Raw genomic sequence first — 19,820 nt, 5'->3', positions numbered from 1 at the left:
TTAATTCACTTACATTAGGATGTGAATAAGACCACATCACTATCAACTATTCATTCTCCAGAAAATTGAAATATATGTGATCTTGTAGCAGTGGCCATAATTTCAGGACATGCTCATGTTATTTTACCAGTGAACCATAGCGACATTCTTTCAAACAGCAGTCTCAATTGAACTAATGAATTACCAATGCTATCCAAAACACAGTGGTGCATTTCATCGATGACACTTTTTTTTAATTCCACACCCTGCCTTTATGTAGGCAGTTACACTGGCAACTCAGGAACAGTTGTGGAGAAGATTTATAATCATCAGTTTCCAAGAACTCTCCATCCTCAAAGTTCCCCTTTATTCATGTAATTTAGTTCATGTTCTCATTGGGCTTTCTGTTCTATTTTCAACTTGAGGCTCCCTCCCACCATCCATATGCTGCCTCATCTCCAGGGAGCTTGGCCAAACTGCCTTCTTAGGAAGGCCCTCTACATCACTCAGCATTTTTCAAGTCTACAGAAAAGAAACCTTTTAAGTCAGTTAGCTGCAGTTTTATTATCCAGGCTATAAAAGAACTGTTTGGTGCTTTCATTGTATAGCATGTTGATACTTGTGAAAGGGGTTTTATTAATACTTTAATTCCTCTATGGCTTTGCATAATAAACCAACAGCAGCAATAATGGATCTATACTAGAAAGTCTTTAACGTGTGCTTTGATTCTTGTAAGTTAGGGGAGGAAAAGGGCCCATGACTGATGGAGGTTATCAGGCAGCCAAACTGGAACAAAAGATCACCAGGAAATTCATGGAGTTCCTTAAAACTAAGAGACTCAAACACACACTAGGAAAACAGCTGCAAAGGAACAGATTTTTTTTTAAACACAGCACTTAATCCCTAGGTTATCCAAATCCAGTTCATGAAGGAGTCACACTTGGGGGTTGGAAGCCAAATGTCATTTAGCACCTATGATCTGTCCCATAATTTCCTATCATTGGAGCCTGGAGGTACAGGTTGAACCTCTCTAGTCTGGCACCCTTGGGACCTGACCGGTGCCAAACCAGAGACTTTGCTGCACTATGGGAGTTCAATATTATCTAGCAGCATTACCAACACTTCCACTGCTTACTGGGCTGTTAGAAGTTGATTAGGACCAAATTAGAGCTAAATAACAGCACAAAACACAGAGCCAGGACTAGTGGCTATAAACACATTTTATGGAACTGCGGGAAACTTGGCCACACCCATGCTAAGTGGCCACCCAACTACAATCATGCTGGACCAGAGAGGTTCAACCTGTACCAATTGTGTTCATTGCTATGCCAGTTGCATCTCAACTTTCAGAAAAGAAAACTCTCTGGGGCAGCTTTGTAAGCCAAAGCATCTGGTGCACCAACTTCCATAAATACAGTGAAAGAATGTAATATATAAACACGGGTGAGGGGTTTTGCTCTTCTTGATCCTCTATCTCCCCAGTAATCTACATGCAAATGTGTGTGCCTGTAAGCGGACATTGGTCTCTTGAAGTTGATTAAACTGTAGCCTCGCTTCAGACTGCAAACTGGCTCCTCAGGTACCCACATTCCAAACATCACATCTTTATTTTTCCGGAAAGCATGGTGGGAGGGGGCCATAGCATTCGTAGGAAGGCTGTATTTTTCATTACTGCCACCAGGGGTATGTCTTCATCCAAGTCCATCAGTTGGATACCAGCTCAACTTCCGTAATGAATCTTGCACACTTGGGAATGAACTATTACTTAAAGAGTGGGAAAGAGCCAGAAGAGGCAGGGAAAGCAAAAAGAAAAAGAAATAGGTAGCTTATTTATTGTCTTCTCCTTGCTGTGTTTCTCGAGTTATCAGACTGGCATCTGTTTGTGTGTTTTGAGATCAGTACCATTAGCTATTCCTAAGCCTCAAAGTCACATGTAGTGAGGAGTTCATTGTGATGTCTGTTCATCAGTCAACATCAAGCTGATACACAAGACACCTATCTATCTGAAAAATTGCATCCTGGTGGCAAAAAGTACTGCAGGAAGCTCTTTTGTATGCTTCCCAAAACAGGAAATGTGACAATCAATTGCAATACGGCAGATGATGTGCATGAAATTCTCTCAGGTTCATCTTCACCATTCTCATAGCATTCTAGCCAGAGACAGGCCATGACACAACCCAAAGAGGGAAAAAACTCTACTTACAGCAGCAATGGTTTTTCAAGATGCTTTGTCTATGTGGATCCCATTCCTGAGATGTATGCAACCCATTTGTACAAAGGTCTCAAAAGTGTACCAAGAGCAGAAGCCACATTTTGGAAAATTTTAGAACTAACTGTCACAGCTTGAACACCTTTCGTTGCAGAGAAATAGGGCTCTAATGTGGTTTGGGCATAGGAGGAGTAGGGTTTGTGTCAGAATTGTCTCTAGTCCAATTAGTGACCGAACTACACTAGTCGGACAGCTTGTATTACAGTCCTGCATGGGCTGCACTTAAGCATAGTTTCTAGACTTTGTTTAAAGACGGAAGATGACTGTAGCCTCTGGAACTAGTATGTCCAATAAGTTTATCCTACTAAGAAAAAACAGGCATGTGCTTTCCCCATTTTCTCTCATCTACTTAACACACAAGTAGCCAGGAGGAAGCAAATCCACTACAGACTGCCAACATGTAGGAAGCTACTATCCAAACAACATACTTCTTCCCACCCCGGAAAAGCACATGCTTCAGTTTGCATGGTTTAGATAAGGGATCATCATTTACACACGGAATAAAGACAACATGCCGATTTCAGTACCTCACCTGATCTGTGCAAACTGATAGATCGCAGGTTTGGGAACAGCCTCGCCAAAGAATCATTTGATTCTTCAATGGTTGTCAGGTGATTATTGGCCAGGACAAGCGTGTCCAGGGATGGAAACATAATTCCTAGCTTTCGAATTTCAGTCCAGTCTTGAAGGTTATTGTCAGTTATGTGGAGTAATTTGAGAGACTGACAGCAAACTGGAGAACAAGACACTGTTTCATAGTCGTTAAGGCACAAGAAGAGCTCCTCCAAGCTGCACACAGAAAGAAACATGTTTATAGCCAGGTTGTTACCTGAAGGCTTCTTATTCAAAGGGAATGGTCTTACCTACAGGCCATTATACACACACTTTCCAAGCAATACTTAAATATGGCAAGCCCCAGCCCTCTCTGAAACCTCAGTATAGCTAGGACCTCCTCTAGCATCTTTCAGTCAGATGGCTGGCACAGTGCTACAAACTCCAGAGTACATTTTCAGCCAGGCCTCTACTTAGACACCATTTGTGACTTTGTGCATGTGTTTCAGAGGTGCCTGTACCCACTCTGCCAACTTGTTGGAATAAATATCGAAAGGCTACTTGAAAAACACACACATGAACATAAAGAAATGTTGTAAGAGTTTATAGCCAATAAAATCCACTGGCCAGGGCCACCTAACTGGTGTTGCTGGTGAAAACATGCATGCTGGGTTGGTTTTTTTTAGCAATGTCTGCATTTACAAGGGGAGGAGTGCACAAGTGGAGGCTGAAAGTCCATTCAGGTGTTTTACATGCATGGACATTCCCAACATCAAAGTCACTGGGGACGTACTGTACACCAGGCTTAAAATGAACACCAGGAACATTAAAGACTGTTACCACACTATCTCCCTCAACTTCTGGCCAACAGTCATTCACCACTCATGTGAAAACTTTCAGGGTGAAAGGCATGCATTTATCAGATGACAGCGGTGCTAACTGCTTTAAATAAGGCATGACAAAAGTATTAATATTACAGTGAAACATTTGTTATCCGGCACTCTGTTAACCGGCATTGACCCCAGCCACAATACTGTCACATCTTCAGGTGCACATGCTTGGCTTAGTTTACCATGACTGGCTTAATTTTTTATTTAAGAAGTACTAATTATCTTTAACTCAAAATAGAAATGAGACACCAATCGCCTCTCGCTACACAACTACCACTATTAAAAACCTGAGTTTTACTATTATTGTCCATTGGTTTTTCTTAGCTTGATGGGACCCTCCGATAACCGGAATGCCCTAATCCCCGAGCTTGCCGGATAACACAGGTTTTACTGTACAGGGAAATCTTCTGAACTGAGAAAAGATTCTGATAAACAGCCTAGCATCCCAAAGAAGAGGCCAACAAAAAAGATTCAGACTGAAGAAATTTAAAAAGAAATATTGAACTGAATAAAGAAATGGGAATAAAAATGATGGTCAGTGGATTTTTTCTTTTAATATTTAGCACTTTTCTATATTAAGATGGGAACTTAGAATTTCACATCTGATTAAATCTTTCTCAGAGTTGGCAATGGCTGAATATGTCTCTATTAAACAGAATTTATGCTACCATTGTCCCATTTAAGCAGCAATCATTACTGTTAGCTATCAGTAGGCTAAATTGGCTCCCTGGGAACAGAGTGGTGTCTCAATTAAGGGCGTAGTGGTTAAGCAGTACACTGTAATAATAGATTTCTTTACAGATTTGCATGAAGAGGAAAGTGATATCCAATTTAAATTGCAAAGGCATTTCAGGGAGGTAGAAAGCCACTGCCAAGGTAGAAACTGGACAGGACCTTGAGATTAACATGTGAAAAGTATGATGAAATCTTTAATGACAATTGACCAGACCTGAGATTTATGTCCCATCCAAAAGCCATTAACACGGTGCATTGCCATTTGTCCAATAGTGGCTCAGTGGAAAAGCCTGTCACATGCTGAATCATCTAGGCCCTAATTCATTAATGCATGCCAGTATTTAGATTTATGCAATGTGTCTGCGCACCCATGCTAAGATCTTGGCAAGATCAGATATAGAAACGCAATAAAACATTCAGTTGGCCCAATGGCAGGAGTTAAACCCATCCAAGTCCCAAAGAAACCAAGTCCTGGTCCTTTGCTCAAACCACTCACCCCCACCCAGCAACCTTTCCTGCTATGAGCTTTGTTCACATGCAGTCGGCATTTCTCCTTCCATACCAGACTCTCCCTGCTTACTCTGGTAATTCCTGCAGTATTGTATGGACCGTTTCCCAGGAGGCTTTGCTGTTGTTTAACACCAGTTTGCGAACACCAGCGAAAGACCCAGCACACGTTCTCTCTAAAACTGACAAATTCAGAGGGTTGGAACTCAGGTTTAGAAACTCCAAGTGGGGAACATTTGACACAATTTTACTGACCTAGTGGGGGAGAAAAGAAAACAAGAGAAAGAAACGTATCAGGAGGTAATCAGACCTCATTCAATAAATATTCCATCTTGTAGAAAGAGATCCGCCAGCAGGCCTGGGAGCCAAAGAAATTATATGGATTAAAAAAATAAGGCTTCTAGATAGCTATCTGTAATTCATACTCAGCTATTCACTGATCTCAATGGATTGGCTAATTGCACGTTCACCTCAACAGTTCCTTTAATTACACTCTGAAGGCAGCTTGATAAGGAAAAGCAGATCCCTAGAGAGAGATCAGAAAGTCCACCTGAAAACCAGCCTAAGAAAGAGCAAAGCATAGAAGCCAGCATCTTAGAAGCCCACCGGAGAAGCAAGAGCATGTCCCTGGAGCATATGATTGTTACACAGCTGGGTTGCTCCCTTATTCCCCACCAGTCAGAGACCACACACTTGCCTACAGTAAAAAGCTGATAGAATTTCTTTGTACATGGCACAATGGATTTCTTATCAGACTCCATTAACCTGTGAAATCACCAGCTCTCTCACTCACATGAGGTTGGAGTTGGAAGATTATAATTCAGCCCATACATACATGGAACAGTATGTGGGGCTAGCCATTCCGTTAGCCTGTTTCAGGTGCCTGCACACATAGCTTGGCGTTAGGATGAATGATCAGGAATAGAGAAGAAAGCCAGGACATATGTATCAAAGGTACAGAATATATTAAGGGGCATGTGATTGGGTGTGTAGAAGTAGGGAATGCAAATGTTTTGGGGGAACCGTAGCAGAGAAGCAGGCTGTATACATGGGATGGGACAGGTATAGGGAGCACCGCCTGGGGGAGGTGGCAAATGGGTGTGTTACTTTTACTATTGCCTTCGGACATGGCTCATAACTAAATTGAGCATGACCACAAATAAGCATTAATCCAGAACTGACTGATAGAATCTAAGTTACCAACCGGTGGACCTTCCGTCGGCCCATATAACATGAGCTGCTCCTGCTCACTCCTGTTCCTAGTGAACATGGGTCACTGCCACAAGATCATCCTCACAGCCAGCACAAATGGACCCTAATGTTGACAGCTGCCACAGAATCTTAACAAGCCCATGGAAACCAAACTCCTATTCTAACCCACAGAAAAGGGCTCCTCCGGGTAAGTGGTGAGCAAAAAGTTGCTTGGGAGCTTACACAGTCCCTGGCCTAGCAGACCTGTTCTGTGGTCAGAAGACTTACATCATACACTATCCATCTGCTTATTGTTTAGTGATTAGGAAATAACCTAAGATACTTTTTTTTAATAAGGTTAGGTTTCAGTTCAGCATTTTCTATCTCAATTTCCAGGAATGAAGAGTGGGCTCACAAACATAGAGCAGGAGAGGATCCAAGAGAAAGGATTTTTCTACTACTACTATATTGCATTTATGTAGTGCATTTCATCCATGCACCTTGCAGCTCTTTACAAGCATTAATTAACTAACCCTCAGAAGACCCCTTGTGAGGTAGGCAAGTATTATTAACCCAGTTCTGAAGAGGAGAAATCTAAAACAGAGAGGATAAAATGGCAGAATCAAATCGCCGAACTGGGAGTAGGACTCACGATGCTAAGCTGCCAGTCCTCTGCTCCAACCCTTTTGCTTGCTCGCTTTTTGTTAGTGATCTATATTGCTCATTAACCTCTTGGTGCATGGAATGATTGTTCCAGTGTTTTGCACTGAAGAAAAGTATATTTCTCACCCGCAGGAGTAGTTCAAAAATTACTCAAGAAACAGGTTTCCACGCCTGAGCGCGGGTCTATGCTGTGAAGTCAGGTTTGCTTAACTACATTACTCAGGGCTAAGGATATTAAGAAGCAGGTAATTGACTAATCATGTACTCAATACAATTTGTATCAAATACACAATTAGTCAATAAGCTGTGGCTCAGCAGGTGAAATGTAGCAGGAGTCAGGCACACAGGCAGTCCAGCTCCTATTACATTTAAACTGCAGAGCCGCAACAGGGATAGGTCTGGGACCCGGTGCGAGCCGGGACCCAGCAGTCCCGATTTACACCTGTCCCAAACTGCTACAGTTCTGCCTTTAAATGTAGAGAGAGCCAGGTGGCTCTTAAGTCGCAGCGGTTTGGAACCTGGTGCGAGCCAGGTCTGCTGAGTCCCAGCTAGCGCCAGGTCTCCCACCATGCACTGCAGAGAGGGTGCTGGGGGGAGCCCTGATTCCCCCCTCCTTGCTGCCTCTGATGCAAAGGCAGCAAGGGGCGGGGGAAAGCAAGTAGTCACATAGTGAATCAACTACTCAATAAGCCTAAGCTTATCGGGTAGCCAACTACTTGAGTACTTGCTTACATCCCTACTCAGGGCTACGAAAAATGTCATGCATGTAATTATGTTGACCTAAGTCCCAGCATAGACACTGCTAGGCCAACAAAAGAATTTCTGTCAACATAGCTACTGCCTCTCAGAATACAGACAGACAGAACCACCTCTCACGTTGCTACAAGTGTCTGTGCTACAGCTGTGCCTCTGTAGTGTTTGTTTCCGATGTAGGCATACCCTGAATGTGTCAGCGCGATCAAGTTTATTTACTTTGACAGCTACCGAGCAATACACATGATGTTCAAATGTGAACTCTAAAACAAACACATTCACCTACTTTAAACAACTGAGATGCTTGTATGTCTAACAATATAAATACAGTAATAGGAGCGGTTATTCCTGCTATTTAGCAAGGCACAGGCATAATCGCTTTACCTCGTGCCAGTTGTCAAGTTTGTTGTCAGAGAGATCCAGCTCAGACACGTGAGCACAGAAGGCAGCGATTTCATTCTCCTCTCCTGCGCAGGTTATTCCACAGCTGTTCAACACCAAAACACTTGGAAGGTTGAGGCGATCTAAAACGGGGAAGGAACAAGATGCCTTCCAGTCAGCTTCATAAGATCATCCCTTATCGAAGAACACAAGCAAGTATGACACCCAACAAAGGAAGGGATTAATAAATAAGGTAGGAGTCACACAGTGATTTATATCTTCCAAGCAAATCCGGTTGTGATCTTACATTTTAAAGACAGATAATTGTATTAACAAGGAGGAGTCCTATGGCACCTTACAGGCTAACAAATTTACAAGTTTCCATTCCTGCATGTGACAAAGTAGATTCAGCCCACAAAAGTTTTATGCCCAAATAAATTTGTTGGTCTTTAAGGTGCCACAGGACGCCTCATTTTTGGTGAAACAGATAAACATGGCTACTCCACAGGCCTCTGTACTAACAAGTCCACTTTAGATGGTTAAAATGAGGGAAAATTATAAACACATGAAGTGATTTCACTACATATGCTGTTTGATTACAGTTTGTGTTTTCTCTCACTTATCTCAGTGAAACCATATTTCTCAGTCTGTTTTAGTTTATCATCAGTTTCTAATCAACTTTACTTTAGCCCGGGGTGGGCAAATTCTGGCCCACATGCTGGATCTGGTCTGCAGGGTTAGTTCCTAGAGGGCTCCACCCTCCATGTTTCTCTCTTATTGGAGGATTGCAGCTCTGGTTGGCTGCGAATCACCATTCATGGCCAACATGAGCGGTGGAATGCGGCGTCACGGTCCGTGGTGCTTCCTGCTGCTCGCTTTGGCTGTAAATGGCGATTCGTGGCCAACCTGCTGAGGCGCAGGTAAACATAGCGGCGGTAACCCACCAGGGACTAACCCCACGGGCTGCGTTTCTTTTATTGCCCACCCCTGCTTTAGCACAAGGCTGCAACATTTCAGTGGCAAACATGGCAAAAGAATGCTGTTTTAAAACTGCCTCCACTGAAACATTTAACAGGGGGAAAAAAAAATCAAAGTAGCATTTTTATTGATCTTAGGTTTTCTAAAAGCTTGATTGTTATAGAACCTTACACAATTTAATATGGGCGTAAATTGGACTGAGAGTTCCTTTGCTCAATAGAACCTTCCTGGGATGCAGCTATTGTGCCTATTATGAATAGGAAAACAGACAATTTTTGTATATGGTAAGTACCCAAACATCCCACCGTAGTCTCGTAGTATCTCTCTATACATTTTAGAGAGTTTATGCATCTGTCTTTCTGTGAGTCCGTCCATCCATGAATCCATTTGTTCAAGAAATGGTAAGAGCTAGGACCACCAGATTTGGTACGCGACTTCCTCTTATCCTAACTTAAAGCCAGGTCAGGGTTTGGCTGTGCCTGGAAAAAATGGGATGTGCCAGACATGGGAAAGGAGGGGACTGATAGGACAGAAATGGGACCGATAGGAGGGACAGTAATTCTGCAGAGCAACCACTGGGGGCAGCGAGCACGGGGGGGGGACAGATAGACTGTAGAGTGACCACAAGAGGGCAGATGGCTGCACCAGGAAAAAAAGTGGCCAGGTGGGAACGGGGCTTTCCACACTGCCAGCCACCGGACTGGGTAAATGGCCCCTCTGCCCCAACCCTCTCCCCAAGCAGGGGCTGGGGTGTACAGCCCCTCACCCTGAGGAGCACCACTGGGGGCTGGACTGTGCAGCCCTGACCCCTGAAAGAGCCTGACCCTTGGAGGAGCTGGAGTACCATCCTGGATCCCTGGATGCACACCCCACCAGCAAGAGCTGCGAAGGCCCCGGCAGCTACAGCACCATCCTTGCCGTTGTGAGCAGCCCCAGAAACACCACCTCCAGGACTATGCCCTGAGCCTCCTCCACCCCTCCCAGCTCCATGCCCTCACTGCTGCATCCCCCACTACCTGCCTTGAGCCCCCCAGCCCCTGCCCTGACTCCTGCACTTAGGGTTGCCAGGTGTCCAGTATTCACCCGGACAGTCCGGTATTTTCAGCTCCTGTCCAGTAAAAAAAATTCAGAAAACATTGGACACCTGAGATGTCGGGTATTTTCTGAACTTTTCCCCGGCCAGGAGGCGAAAATGCCGGGCACCTGGCAACCCTACAAACACTCAGCGCCTGCCCCTCTCCCCCCCAGGCTCCCAACACCCCCAGCCCCCTGACCCCAGCCCCAATGCTTACCTGGTTCCCCAAGGCTGCCAGCACAAAATGGCTGCTGGCCAGAAGACCTAGGGGAAGCAATGTCTGGGTCTTAGTGCTCAACTACTCCGCTGTTCCTATCCCTGCAGTTAAAGGGGACATGCTGTTTCATTTTAAATTTTTATTTTTTTGGCTTAATATGTCCTTGGAGTCTTTTTTTTTTTTTGGCTCAACAACTTTGGTCCACCCCCCACCCCAAATTTTTTCCTGTTTTTTTTTTTTGGGGGGGGGAGGGGTGTTCGGTATTTTTGTTTCAACCATCTGGCAACCCTACCTGCACCCCCCCCCCCCACATCACCAACCCCAAGCCATGAAAGACCTGAGCAATCAGTCTTCTAGTTCATTATAAGTGTAGCTTCCTAGCACTTCAAAAACATCAGGCTATAAGTGATATGGCCTAAGACACAAAGGTCACAGAGCCAGGGGAAAAAAACGACTTCTAGTTCTGTGTTGTGACTACAGGCAGTCCCCGGGTTACATACAAGATAGGGACTGTAGGTTTGTTCTTAAGTTGAATCTGTATGTAAGTTGGAACTGGCGTCAGCCACTGCTGAAACTGATCAGTTTCAACCGCGGCTGAATCTGGATGCCAGTTCTGACTTACATACAGATTCAACTTAAGAAACGCAGGCGTCCCCAAGTCAGCTGCTGCTGAAACTGATCAGCGGCTGATTCCAGGAAGCCTGGGGCAGAGCAACTCTGCCTCGGGCTTCCTGTAGTCAGCCGCTGGTCAGTTTCAGCAGCGGCTGACTTGGGGATGCCTGGGGCAGAGCAGCTGGGGTGCTGTTGGGTTGCTCCAGTAGCACGGCTCCTCGGCGCTACTGGAGCAACCCAGTAGCACCCCAGCTGCTCTGCCCCAGGTGTCCTGATTCAGCCGCTGCTGAAACTGACCAGCAGTGGCTGAATCAGGATGCCTGGGGCAGAGCAGCTGGGGTGCTGCCGGGTTGGTCCGGAGCGGCGCTGCGGGACCAACGCGGCAGCCCCCAGCTGCTCTACCCCAGGGGTAAGCAAGAAAAGCCTGGTCTGCTGGGGGGGGCACTAGCTGCCCCCCCCCCCAGCAGACCAGGGGGACAGGAGCAAAGCCGCGGAGCACGCCCGCAGCGGGACAGCCCAAGCGCGCCTGGGTTGTCCCGCTGCGGGCGTGCTCCGCGGCTTTGCTCCTGTCCCCCTGGTCTGCTGTGGGGGGTCCAGCAAAGCCGCTGGATCCCCCCAGCAGACCAGGAACACCAGAGCAAAGCCGCCCAGGCGGCGGGAGTCCCGCCACCTGGGCGGCTTTGCTCTGGTGTCCCTGGTCTGCTGAGGGGGTCCAGCGGCTTTGCTGGACCCCCCCAGCAGACCAAGGAGACCGGGAGAAGCTTTTCTCGCCCCGGAGGACACGGGTGGCGACCCGCCGCCCGTGAGCTCCGGGGCGAGAAAAGCCCCATTCGTAAGTGCGGATCCGACATAAGTCGGATCCGCGTAAGTCGGGGACTGCCTGTACTAAGATATGCTGCCTCTCATGGAGGAATTCTACTGCTAAGAATTCTCTCAAAAATGTATGGTGCGTAGTAACAGGCCACTTCAACTTGGAAATTCAGCATATGGACGAAACAAATGACAAGCATCGAGCACATTTTTTTATTATTCACTCAGGTAACGTTCTTTGAGATCTACTTCTCATATGCACAAAATAAGAGATCATTATCTTCATAAAGAGCTCTTTCCTCTATTCCCTTATGCTTCCTGGTATTTGGCAGTTATTGGATAAGAGAGGAACAGTAAGAGTGGGGGATTAGTGGAGGAGGATTTGAGCTTTGAAGTTACTTAGCTCATTGATGGTAAGTTATATTAAATTATACTGCTGTACTTACGGCATTAAGTTATCTGAGGGATGCCTAGAACATATGGACAGGAACCTTCTTGTTAGCTTTTGTAGCCATTTATGTAAATAGGAGGATATATTGAAAATGTTGTTAAGGTGATTCTTCACTGACGTTAGCTTTGAGTGGCATATGCTACGTTTTGCCCTCGACTGAATTCTCTCATTTTTGTGCTCTTCTGCCAAACCCAGTTATTTTCATTTCCACAACACTGAAATTTCCTTGTCTTCTCCTCTCCATCCCCCCCCCCCCAAAAATCACAATTGTCTATTGTGAATTTAAACAATAGTCACAACTGGAGATGGAGGTTGACAAATAAGTGGCAGCTAAACCATGAGTTGTTAGAATCCAAAGGGTTGCAAAGTTCACCCAGTTCTAGATAAAGCCTTTGAAAAAATCCCTATTTCATCTTATGAATCCATGGTTCTCAACCAGGAATCCAAGGTCGCCCTGGAGGCCACAAGCAGGTTTCAGGGGGCCCACCAAGCATGACCAGCATTACACTTGCTAGGACTCAAGGCAGAACGCTGAAGCCCAGCCATGCGGGCTGCAGCCCGGGGCACCAAGCCCCACTACCCGAAACTGAAGTCCAAGCCTGAGCCACTTAGCTTTGCAGTGCCTCCGTGAGTGTGAAGCCCTGGGCAATTGCCCTGCCTGCTGCCCCCACAATGCCTGCCCTGGGTTTTATATACAGAACAAATACTGACACGGTACAGCAGAAACATGGAGTTTTTAATAGCGTGTTGGGACAGGACCTCAGAAAGAAAAAGGTTGGGGACCAGTGTTCCCTCTAAGCTGGAGGCAGCTCAGCTTCTCAGGTGATCAATCAGCCCTGGCCAGTCAGGGGCTCAGGACTCCATGCAGGGAGCTGACTAACTGGGTGGGGCTGATTAATCACCTGTGAAGCTCTGCTGCTCAGCTCTAGAGGGAACACTGCTGAGGAACCCTGAGGCATGGGACAAAATGATCCTTCCCTCCAAACTCTGTATAAGCAGATCCAGTAGGAACCCTACCTTTCATAGGCGAACCCTGCGGCGTTGCTGGGACGTGCACCCCCATTCCAGGGCCTCGACGATACGGGAAGTTCTCGGGGCTGTATTTCTCACAAAGAACTTGCATGAAACTCCTTCCACTGGGCTGATCCATGTTCCCTTCTTGGAATTCTACGGTCAATGCAGAAAACATCAGATAATATCCACAATCCACTGCTCGTCAGCTCATCTCCAGATGGCAACAGTGAATCTTAGGCAACTCCTTTAAGTAACGGACAATTTTTTTAAAAAAAGCTAAGGACAGTTTGGGAGTAAACAGAGCATAACACGTCATTGCTCCATGCACAAGCACCCTGAAATATTTCCAAGACAGTGACTCTCAGCAAAAAAGGGCTGCTTACTGATCTTAACAGTGACAATGAACACTTCATAGACTACCTGAATCGACAGATTTGAATTCTGGCCGACACAACTCAGCCCTACCTCTCTTCAAAGGGGATATACCACGTTCCATGAAGTTTACTCTGCTGGGATGTTTTAAACGCGATCATAAAAACTGAAATCCTGCCTGCTCTAAATGCATGTAGCTCTTAATGTACCTGGATGTGTCAGAATGAATGGAGCTATGTGTATAGTATGATCACTAAACTGCATAAGATAATTATTACACACCCAAAGAAACAACATATAGCTATTGACGTGCACAAGACACAGTAATTAGAATTCCAAAGTGATTAATACAACTATGCCCATGACAAAACAATAAAAATCCTACACTAGAATTGAACTGCCATTGTCATCATAACAACATCTTGCACTTACATAGTTCCTTTTCTCCACAATGACTGCAGAGTACTTCAGAAACATTAATGAATCCTCATAATGCTCTTGTAAGGCAGGTAAGTGATGCCTCCATTTTACAGAAGAGGCAGCTAAAGCACAAAAGTGTGAGACTTGCTCCCATTGAGAGGATCTGGCATAGCCTAGATCAGAATGGTAGGGTACAGGTTCTAATCCGAACTATTAATCTTAGATATGTCTCCCATGTTCAGTGCCTCATTCACAGTAAGCTTTAGCCTGAAAAAGAACATCGGCCTTTTCCATCCGACCACTGCCAAAGGTGCTAAACTGGGACTGCTTTCCAGGCATGGAGGAAGGGCTGGAAGGTAGAGGCTTTGGATTAGGATGTTTATACTATGCCATGAATCAAAAGCAAAAACACATGAAGAAATTGCTCGGCCACCCATAAAAAATAAATTTCACTACTTCAATTTTGCAGCTCTCGAAACTATTTCAAAGACACATGTCACTTGGGTATTTATGCACCATATGAAGCGAGGTAAGATGGAAAATACGAGCAGAGGCTCTTTATATGCCAAATCAAAGGGCTTTGTGTACTGTGGTTTGCTGACCTTTACAGAATAGTATCAAATGTCGACTGGCAGTTACTCAGTGCCTAGATACCATGGTGACTAGCATTCTACATGTATCCCAGATAGAAGTTAGCTCATCTGTCCTAATTTCCAACCCAGGGCTCTGAACATGGCATAATATTTATGAGAAAAAGAAATAGTGTTTCCTAAAGTCAAGGGAACTGCAAAGCAAAAGAGTTTGATAGAGTTCCAGAGTCCTAAATGACAGCCTGTAAGGTATCTTGGATGAGGAGAAATCCAGAAAGACTAGTGATTCTAACAGCCCAGGACAGAAGTCTATAGTGACTTAGAGCTTTGAAGATGTTGAACAATACACAGATGCTAAGAATTATTTTCCTCTCTAAAGTCTCTGTGTGTTTCAGAACTTTGTCTTTCTAAAGCAAACAATGCCATCCCACCCTTTCAAAGAGTCCCCAATTGCTTCTTCTAAGGACAGGGAAAGGACAAACATGAGCAACTGCAAATTTCTGCTGCAGTTAAACTCAACCTAGAGAGAGAGAGAGAGAGAGAGAGAGGACCCCCCCCCCCCATACAGGAAACCCTTATAATTCTTGGTAGATAGTAAACAGTGAAATTTGCTAGTTCCTGCCACCTCCCCAAGCCAGGATGGGAGACACCCACAAATCATGAGGGTCTCCTGTATTAAACTCAACCTGACAAATCATGTCAGGACCTGATGTTCTAGCAATTAGAGCAATGAATTGGAACTCAGAAGATTCGGGTTCTACTCCTGGCTCTGCCTCTAGAAGAGCTTGGGCAAATCACTTCACAGTCTGATGCCTCAGTTTCCCTAACTGTAAAAGTGGATAAATGACACTAAGCTCCTTTGTAAAGCACTTTGAAATCTCCTAATGAAAAACATGAAGAGCTAGATGGTATTGTCATGTTTGCAGGATCAAGCCAATGAAGTTCCTCAAAGGAAAAAAAATCATATTATACAAAACCTATCTCAAATTATTTTCCCAAATTCCCTGAGATGCAATAAAACTAGCATAAATGAGGTCAAATTTGGGCCACTGGTGTCTGAGTTTTCCAATAAGGTATAAATAATAAACCATTATCTATTATCAATAGAAAGGTCAACTCCAGCTTGTCTATTTCTCTTCATCAATCTGAACTCCAAGAACCTGTTTTCCCTCTACTTAACCAGACTGCATATATGTCCCCTCTCCATTGCAATTACTTCTTCCTTAGATCCTCTGTAGGTGTAGATGGATGGTAGATTATGAAAGGAAGAACAAAACATCTGCTGGATAGATTTCCTTCTGCTGTAAATGATCTGTCTGAAAAGTGTTACTTTGCTTTTTCCTGCATGAGATATCTCCAGTCTCAAACAGCTAGAGTACCTCTATCTATGGATGTGAATGTTTAACTGATTAACCAGTGGGGGCTGGAGCAGCTCCCTGCCTGTTGCGAGCATGGCGCTGCTGCAGCCAGCCCCACAAGAGGTTTGCTGCGGACATGGGCTGCGCTGGCCAGGATGGAGCAACCCCTGCCTGTGGTGTGGTGGTGGGGGGGAGAGAGGAAGGGTACTCCTGCCTGGCAGTAGGCAGAAGGGAACACTCCAGCCAGATTGGAGTTTCTTTGCCCTCCCCGCCACCTGACCCGCCTTTAATCAGTTAACCGATTAAACAATATATTTGACTAGTTAGCCATTCAAACGGTAGTTTACATGCCTAGCTCTATCACAAAGGAATTACCATCATAAGCAGCGAGACAACTCAAACCCACCACCGTTCTGCTTGGCAGGGAGGGATTCAGAAGCCTTATGCTACACAGCACAACACAATATAAGGGGGATAAAATTATCTTCCACTGAAATTCCACGTGTGTTGACATTAAAGGGCATTTTTCTAAGAATTTGCCACTTTGTTCTCAGCCAATCTTTCTTTCTCCCATACTCTATCGCCATATGAGGCTGATCACCCATTAAATGTACACTCCCCCTTACAAAGCAGCTTCATTTCAGTGGTACAATGTGCAGTGTTTGTGAATGACAACATCCCAAGAAGGGTGTTTCTCTCCTGAAACATACATCTCATATTGAGAATCAAGATACATTGTTGGGATGCATCATGCTAATGATTAAGGCTTTGGCCTGAAATGCCCTGATCTTAATATACACTTGAGCTCTGTCACACAGAAGAGACAAATATTTGCTGCCAAACTTGCATTCAGACCTTTATAACAATAAGTTTTTAAACAAAAAAGACACTCACTCACCCATAAAGCGCGCTCTCTCTCTCCCTTTTACTTTGCTTTTTAGTCAACTCCACTGCTGTTCATGCACTGAGCTAACATTGGTTGGTAAATTCCATGAGAAAAAGTCACCTCAATACAACACTGGAAAATAAAATCAGAAATACTCCACTAATATTTAATTCTGAATTTTAGCTTAGCAAATCAATTTTGTCTGCAGAAGACAAATAAATTGCCTCCCTAGGCAATTTATTCCAGTGCCTAACAATCCTGACAGTAAGGAAGTTTTTTCTAATGTCCAACCTAAACCTCCCTTGCTGCAATTTAAGCCCATTGCTTCTTGATCTATTATTAGACGTTAAAGAAAATATTTTTTTCCTCCCTCCTTGTAACACCCTTTTAGGTTCTTAAAAGCTGCTATCGTGTCCCTCTCAGTCGTCTCTCTTCCAAACTAAACAAACTTAATTCTTTCAGTCTTCCCTCATAGGTCATGTTTTCATTTTTCCTTTTAGCTGTAGATCGCTATTCCTGGCCAATGGAAGGTGCAGGAAGCAATGCCCTGGTCTGTGTTGCTTCCAGCCACTTCTATTGGCCTGGAACTCTGATCCGTGTCCAATGGGAGCTGCAGTCACCAGTACCTGAAGAGGTGCACATAAATATAGCAGCAGCAGCTATCCAAGGACTAACCTTAGCAACCAACCACTATTTTATTGCCCACTCCAGGTTAACAGAAAATGCAAGGATAGCATATGGTATTTCAAAATATGTCTCTTGCATAAAATGACATAATAATTTGCAATCTGAGCATCTTTACACAGCTAATCAAAGGGACACCAACTAGTTTTAGATCTAAAACTAAGACTTCAAGTATTAATGTGGAAATAACCACAAAATCTACTCTGAAAAAAGTACCCACAATATTTTAAAAGTGTCAATGGAAAGTATTTTTCTGGATTTAACCCTCTCTCTAAAGTGCTGTGAACTCAACCAAAAGCTGTGAACTCAACCAACAACTGTATGCTACCCACAAGAGAACCAGAAAGTGAAACCAACTAGTAACTAGAGTGAAACTGACACATCCTACTCAATGAAATACAAAACAGACAACCCAAGGGAAATGAAATGTAAACCAGATTTTTATGCTTTTGGTTTCAGTGATCTAAGGTGCACAGAGGTCAACTTTCATGAAGTTCCTATAGCATGAAGCTCCCTCTGCCCCAAAGCAGAGCCTATCCTGCTAATCAACAATGCATTCTGACATGCACAGGGACATACAAAATACTGCTTAAGGGATGAATGCAACATAACATGCTCTTTGCTTACTGAAGTTAAGATATGTGTCTTCCATGAAATACTGGGGAAATTTATTTTTCAAGACCTTTAAAATACTGCACACAAAATAACTCCTACTCACTGTTATAAGGATTTTGATCGGAGTTGCTAAAGCACATCTGATCACCGAACCATCTATCTGAAGTGGTTAATGCGACTGGGGAGAAAGAAATGGACCATGTAACTGATGCTAGTCATATCGCTTAACATGCATGTAGAATGGACCATAAGCCCCCATGCAGTACCAACTGGAGAGGATACTCCTCACATCCTGTCCTACACTGCTATATAGTGCTGCTCTGTGCTGTGAAACAGATGCCTATGATGCCTATTCTACCCTAGGTGCACCTGCATTTCACTGTGGGACGGAGAGGGCACTGAAAGGTTTCTTTAGTTAAATTTTATGAAATATTTAAAAGTCCTTAGAGAGAGGAAGCAACAATAATGTTGTTTAACTCTGGAGAAAGAATGCACCATGGATATGTTTAAAAAAAAAATCACATTAAACCAATGTAGTTTCCTTCTTTGTGGGGTAACCTGCTTCATGGACAGGGAGAAAGTAGTAGAAGTAACATATGGACAGTAAGGCTCATGGTGCAGTTCCACATAAAATCCTCATCAATAACATGGGGAAATATGGTCTAGATGAAATTACTAGAAGGTGGGTTGAAAGATCAAGGAATAGCTATCACAAGTCACTGTAAATTGGTAAGTTATAACAAGAGGTCCTACAGAGATCTGTACTCTCTGGTACTATTCAATACTTTCATTAGTGACTTGGACGAAGGAGTGGAATGGAGTATGGTGATAAAGCTTGTAGATAACACCGGGATGGGAAGATTTGCACGCACTTTTGAGCATAAGGGTAAAATTCAAATTTATCTTGATACACTGGAGAATTGGTCTGAAGTCGATAAGATGATATTCAGTATTGACAATTGCAAAGTACCGCACTTCAGATGGAAAACACACACATATAAAATATAGTAGGAAATAACGGGCCAGGCAGCAGTATTACAAGAAAGGATCTAGTGGTTATAGAGGATCGCAAATTGAATGAGCATTTAGTGTGATGCTGTTGTGAAAAAAAGCAAATGTCATTCTAAGATGTATTAACAAGAAAGAGAGTCCTATATAAGATACAGGAGGGAACTGTTCCACACTATTTGACCCCGGTTAGGTCCCAGTTGGAGTACAAAGTCCAGTTTGGGGCACCACCCTTTAAGAAAGAAGTGGACTAATTGGAGAGATTTCAGATGAGAGCAACAAAAGTGATAAGATGTAGAAAACATGATCTATTAGAAAAGTTGAAAGACATGGGCATGGTTAGTCTAACCAAAGGCTGGGTTTGCAAATACATTAACAGAATCATCAAATTTTCTGCATGTCCACTCAAGGTGGAACAAGAGGTCAGCTTACTTTAGAGCAAGGAAAATATAGGCGGGATATTGGGACTAACTTTTGTTATTGTTAAATAACTTATCGCTGAAAGAAAGTTACAGATGGAGGTGGTGGAATTCCCCTCCTTTGGGGGGGGGGGGTTCATGATAAATTAGACCAACAGCTGCCACATATGGTCTAGGAGAGGATGGGGGACCTCAGGAAATGGACTAGATGACCTTTCAACGTCCTTTCCTGTCCTACATTTCTACAGTGGTAAGGCAGGAGAAGGGTGGAATATTCTAGGCAGAACTAAAACTGGAAAGACGTTAACACACAGCGGAGACGGAGAGACCCCCCCCCCCGCCATCTCTCGGGTTACACGCATCGCTTGTCCTTTCCCACGATGTAGCAACC

General features: G+C 44.2%; 1 protein-coding gene across 2 annotated transcripts in view; it reads right to left on the bottom strand.

Moving 5' to 3' along the window:
* The window catches only part of LOC102462950 (tubulin-specific chaperone cofactor E-like protein), a 114,111-nt gene that overhangs the window by 94,022 nt on the left and 269 nt on the right, over positions 1-19,820 (bottom strand). For both annotated transcript variants that reach the window (XM_075909746.2, XM_075909744.2), the window contains 5 exons: positions 18,106-18,180; positions 13,081-13,230; positions 7,924-8,063; positions 5,006-5,187; positions 2,781-3,037 (listed from right to left, as the gene is read on the bottom strand). In XM_075909746.2, coding sequence (XP_075765861.2) covers positions 2,781-3,037; positions 5,006-5,187; positions 7,924-8,063; positions 13,081-13,230; positions 18,106-18,180 — 804 coding nt within the window. Of the gene's footprint in view, positions 1-2,780; positions 3,038-5,005; positions 5,188-7,923; positions 8,064-13,080; positions 13,231-18,105; positions 18,181-19,820 lie in introns of those variants that run through there.

The sequence above is a fragment of the Pelodiscus sinensis genome, chromosome 25 (assembly GCF_052426305.1).
Source record: "Pelodiscus sinensis isolate ZL-2025 chromosome 25, ASM5242630v1, whole genome shotgun sequence".
Lineage (NCBI taxonomy): Eukaryota > Metazoa > Chordata > Testudines > Trionychidae > Pelodiscus > Pelodiscus sinensis.
The sequence above is the reverse complement of the archived record's forward strand: the minus strand, read 5'-3'. Positions and strand labels throughout refer to the sequence as shown.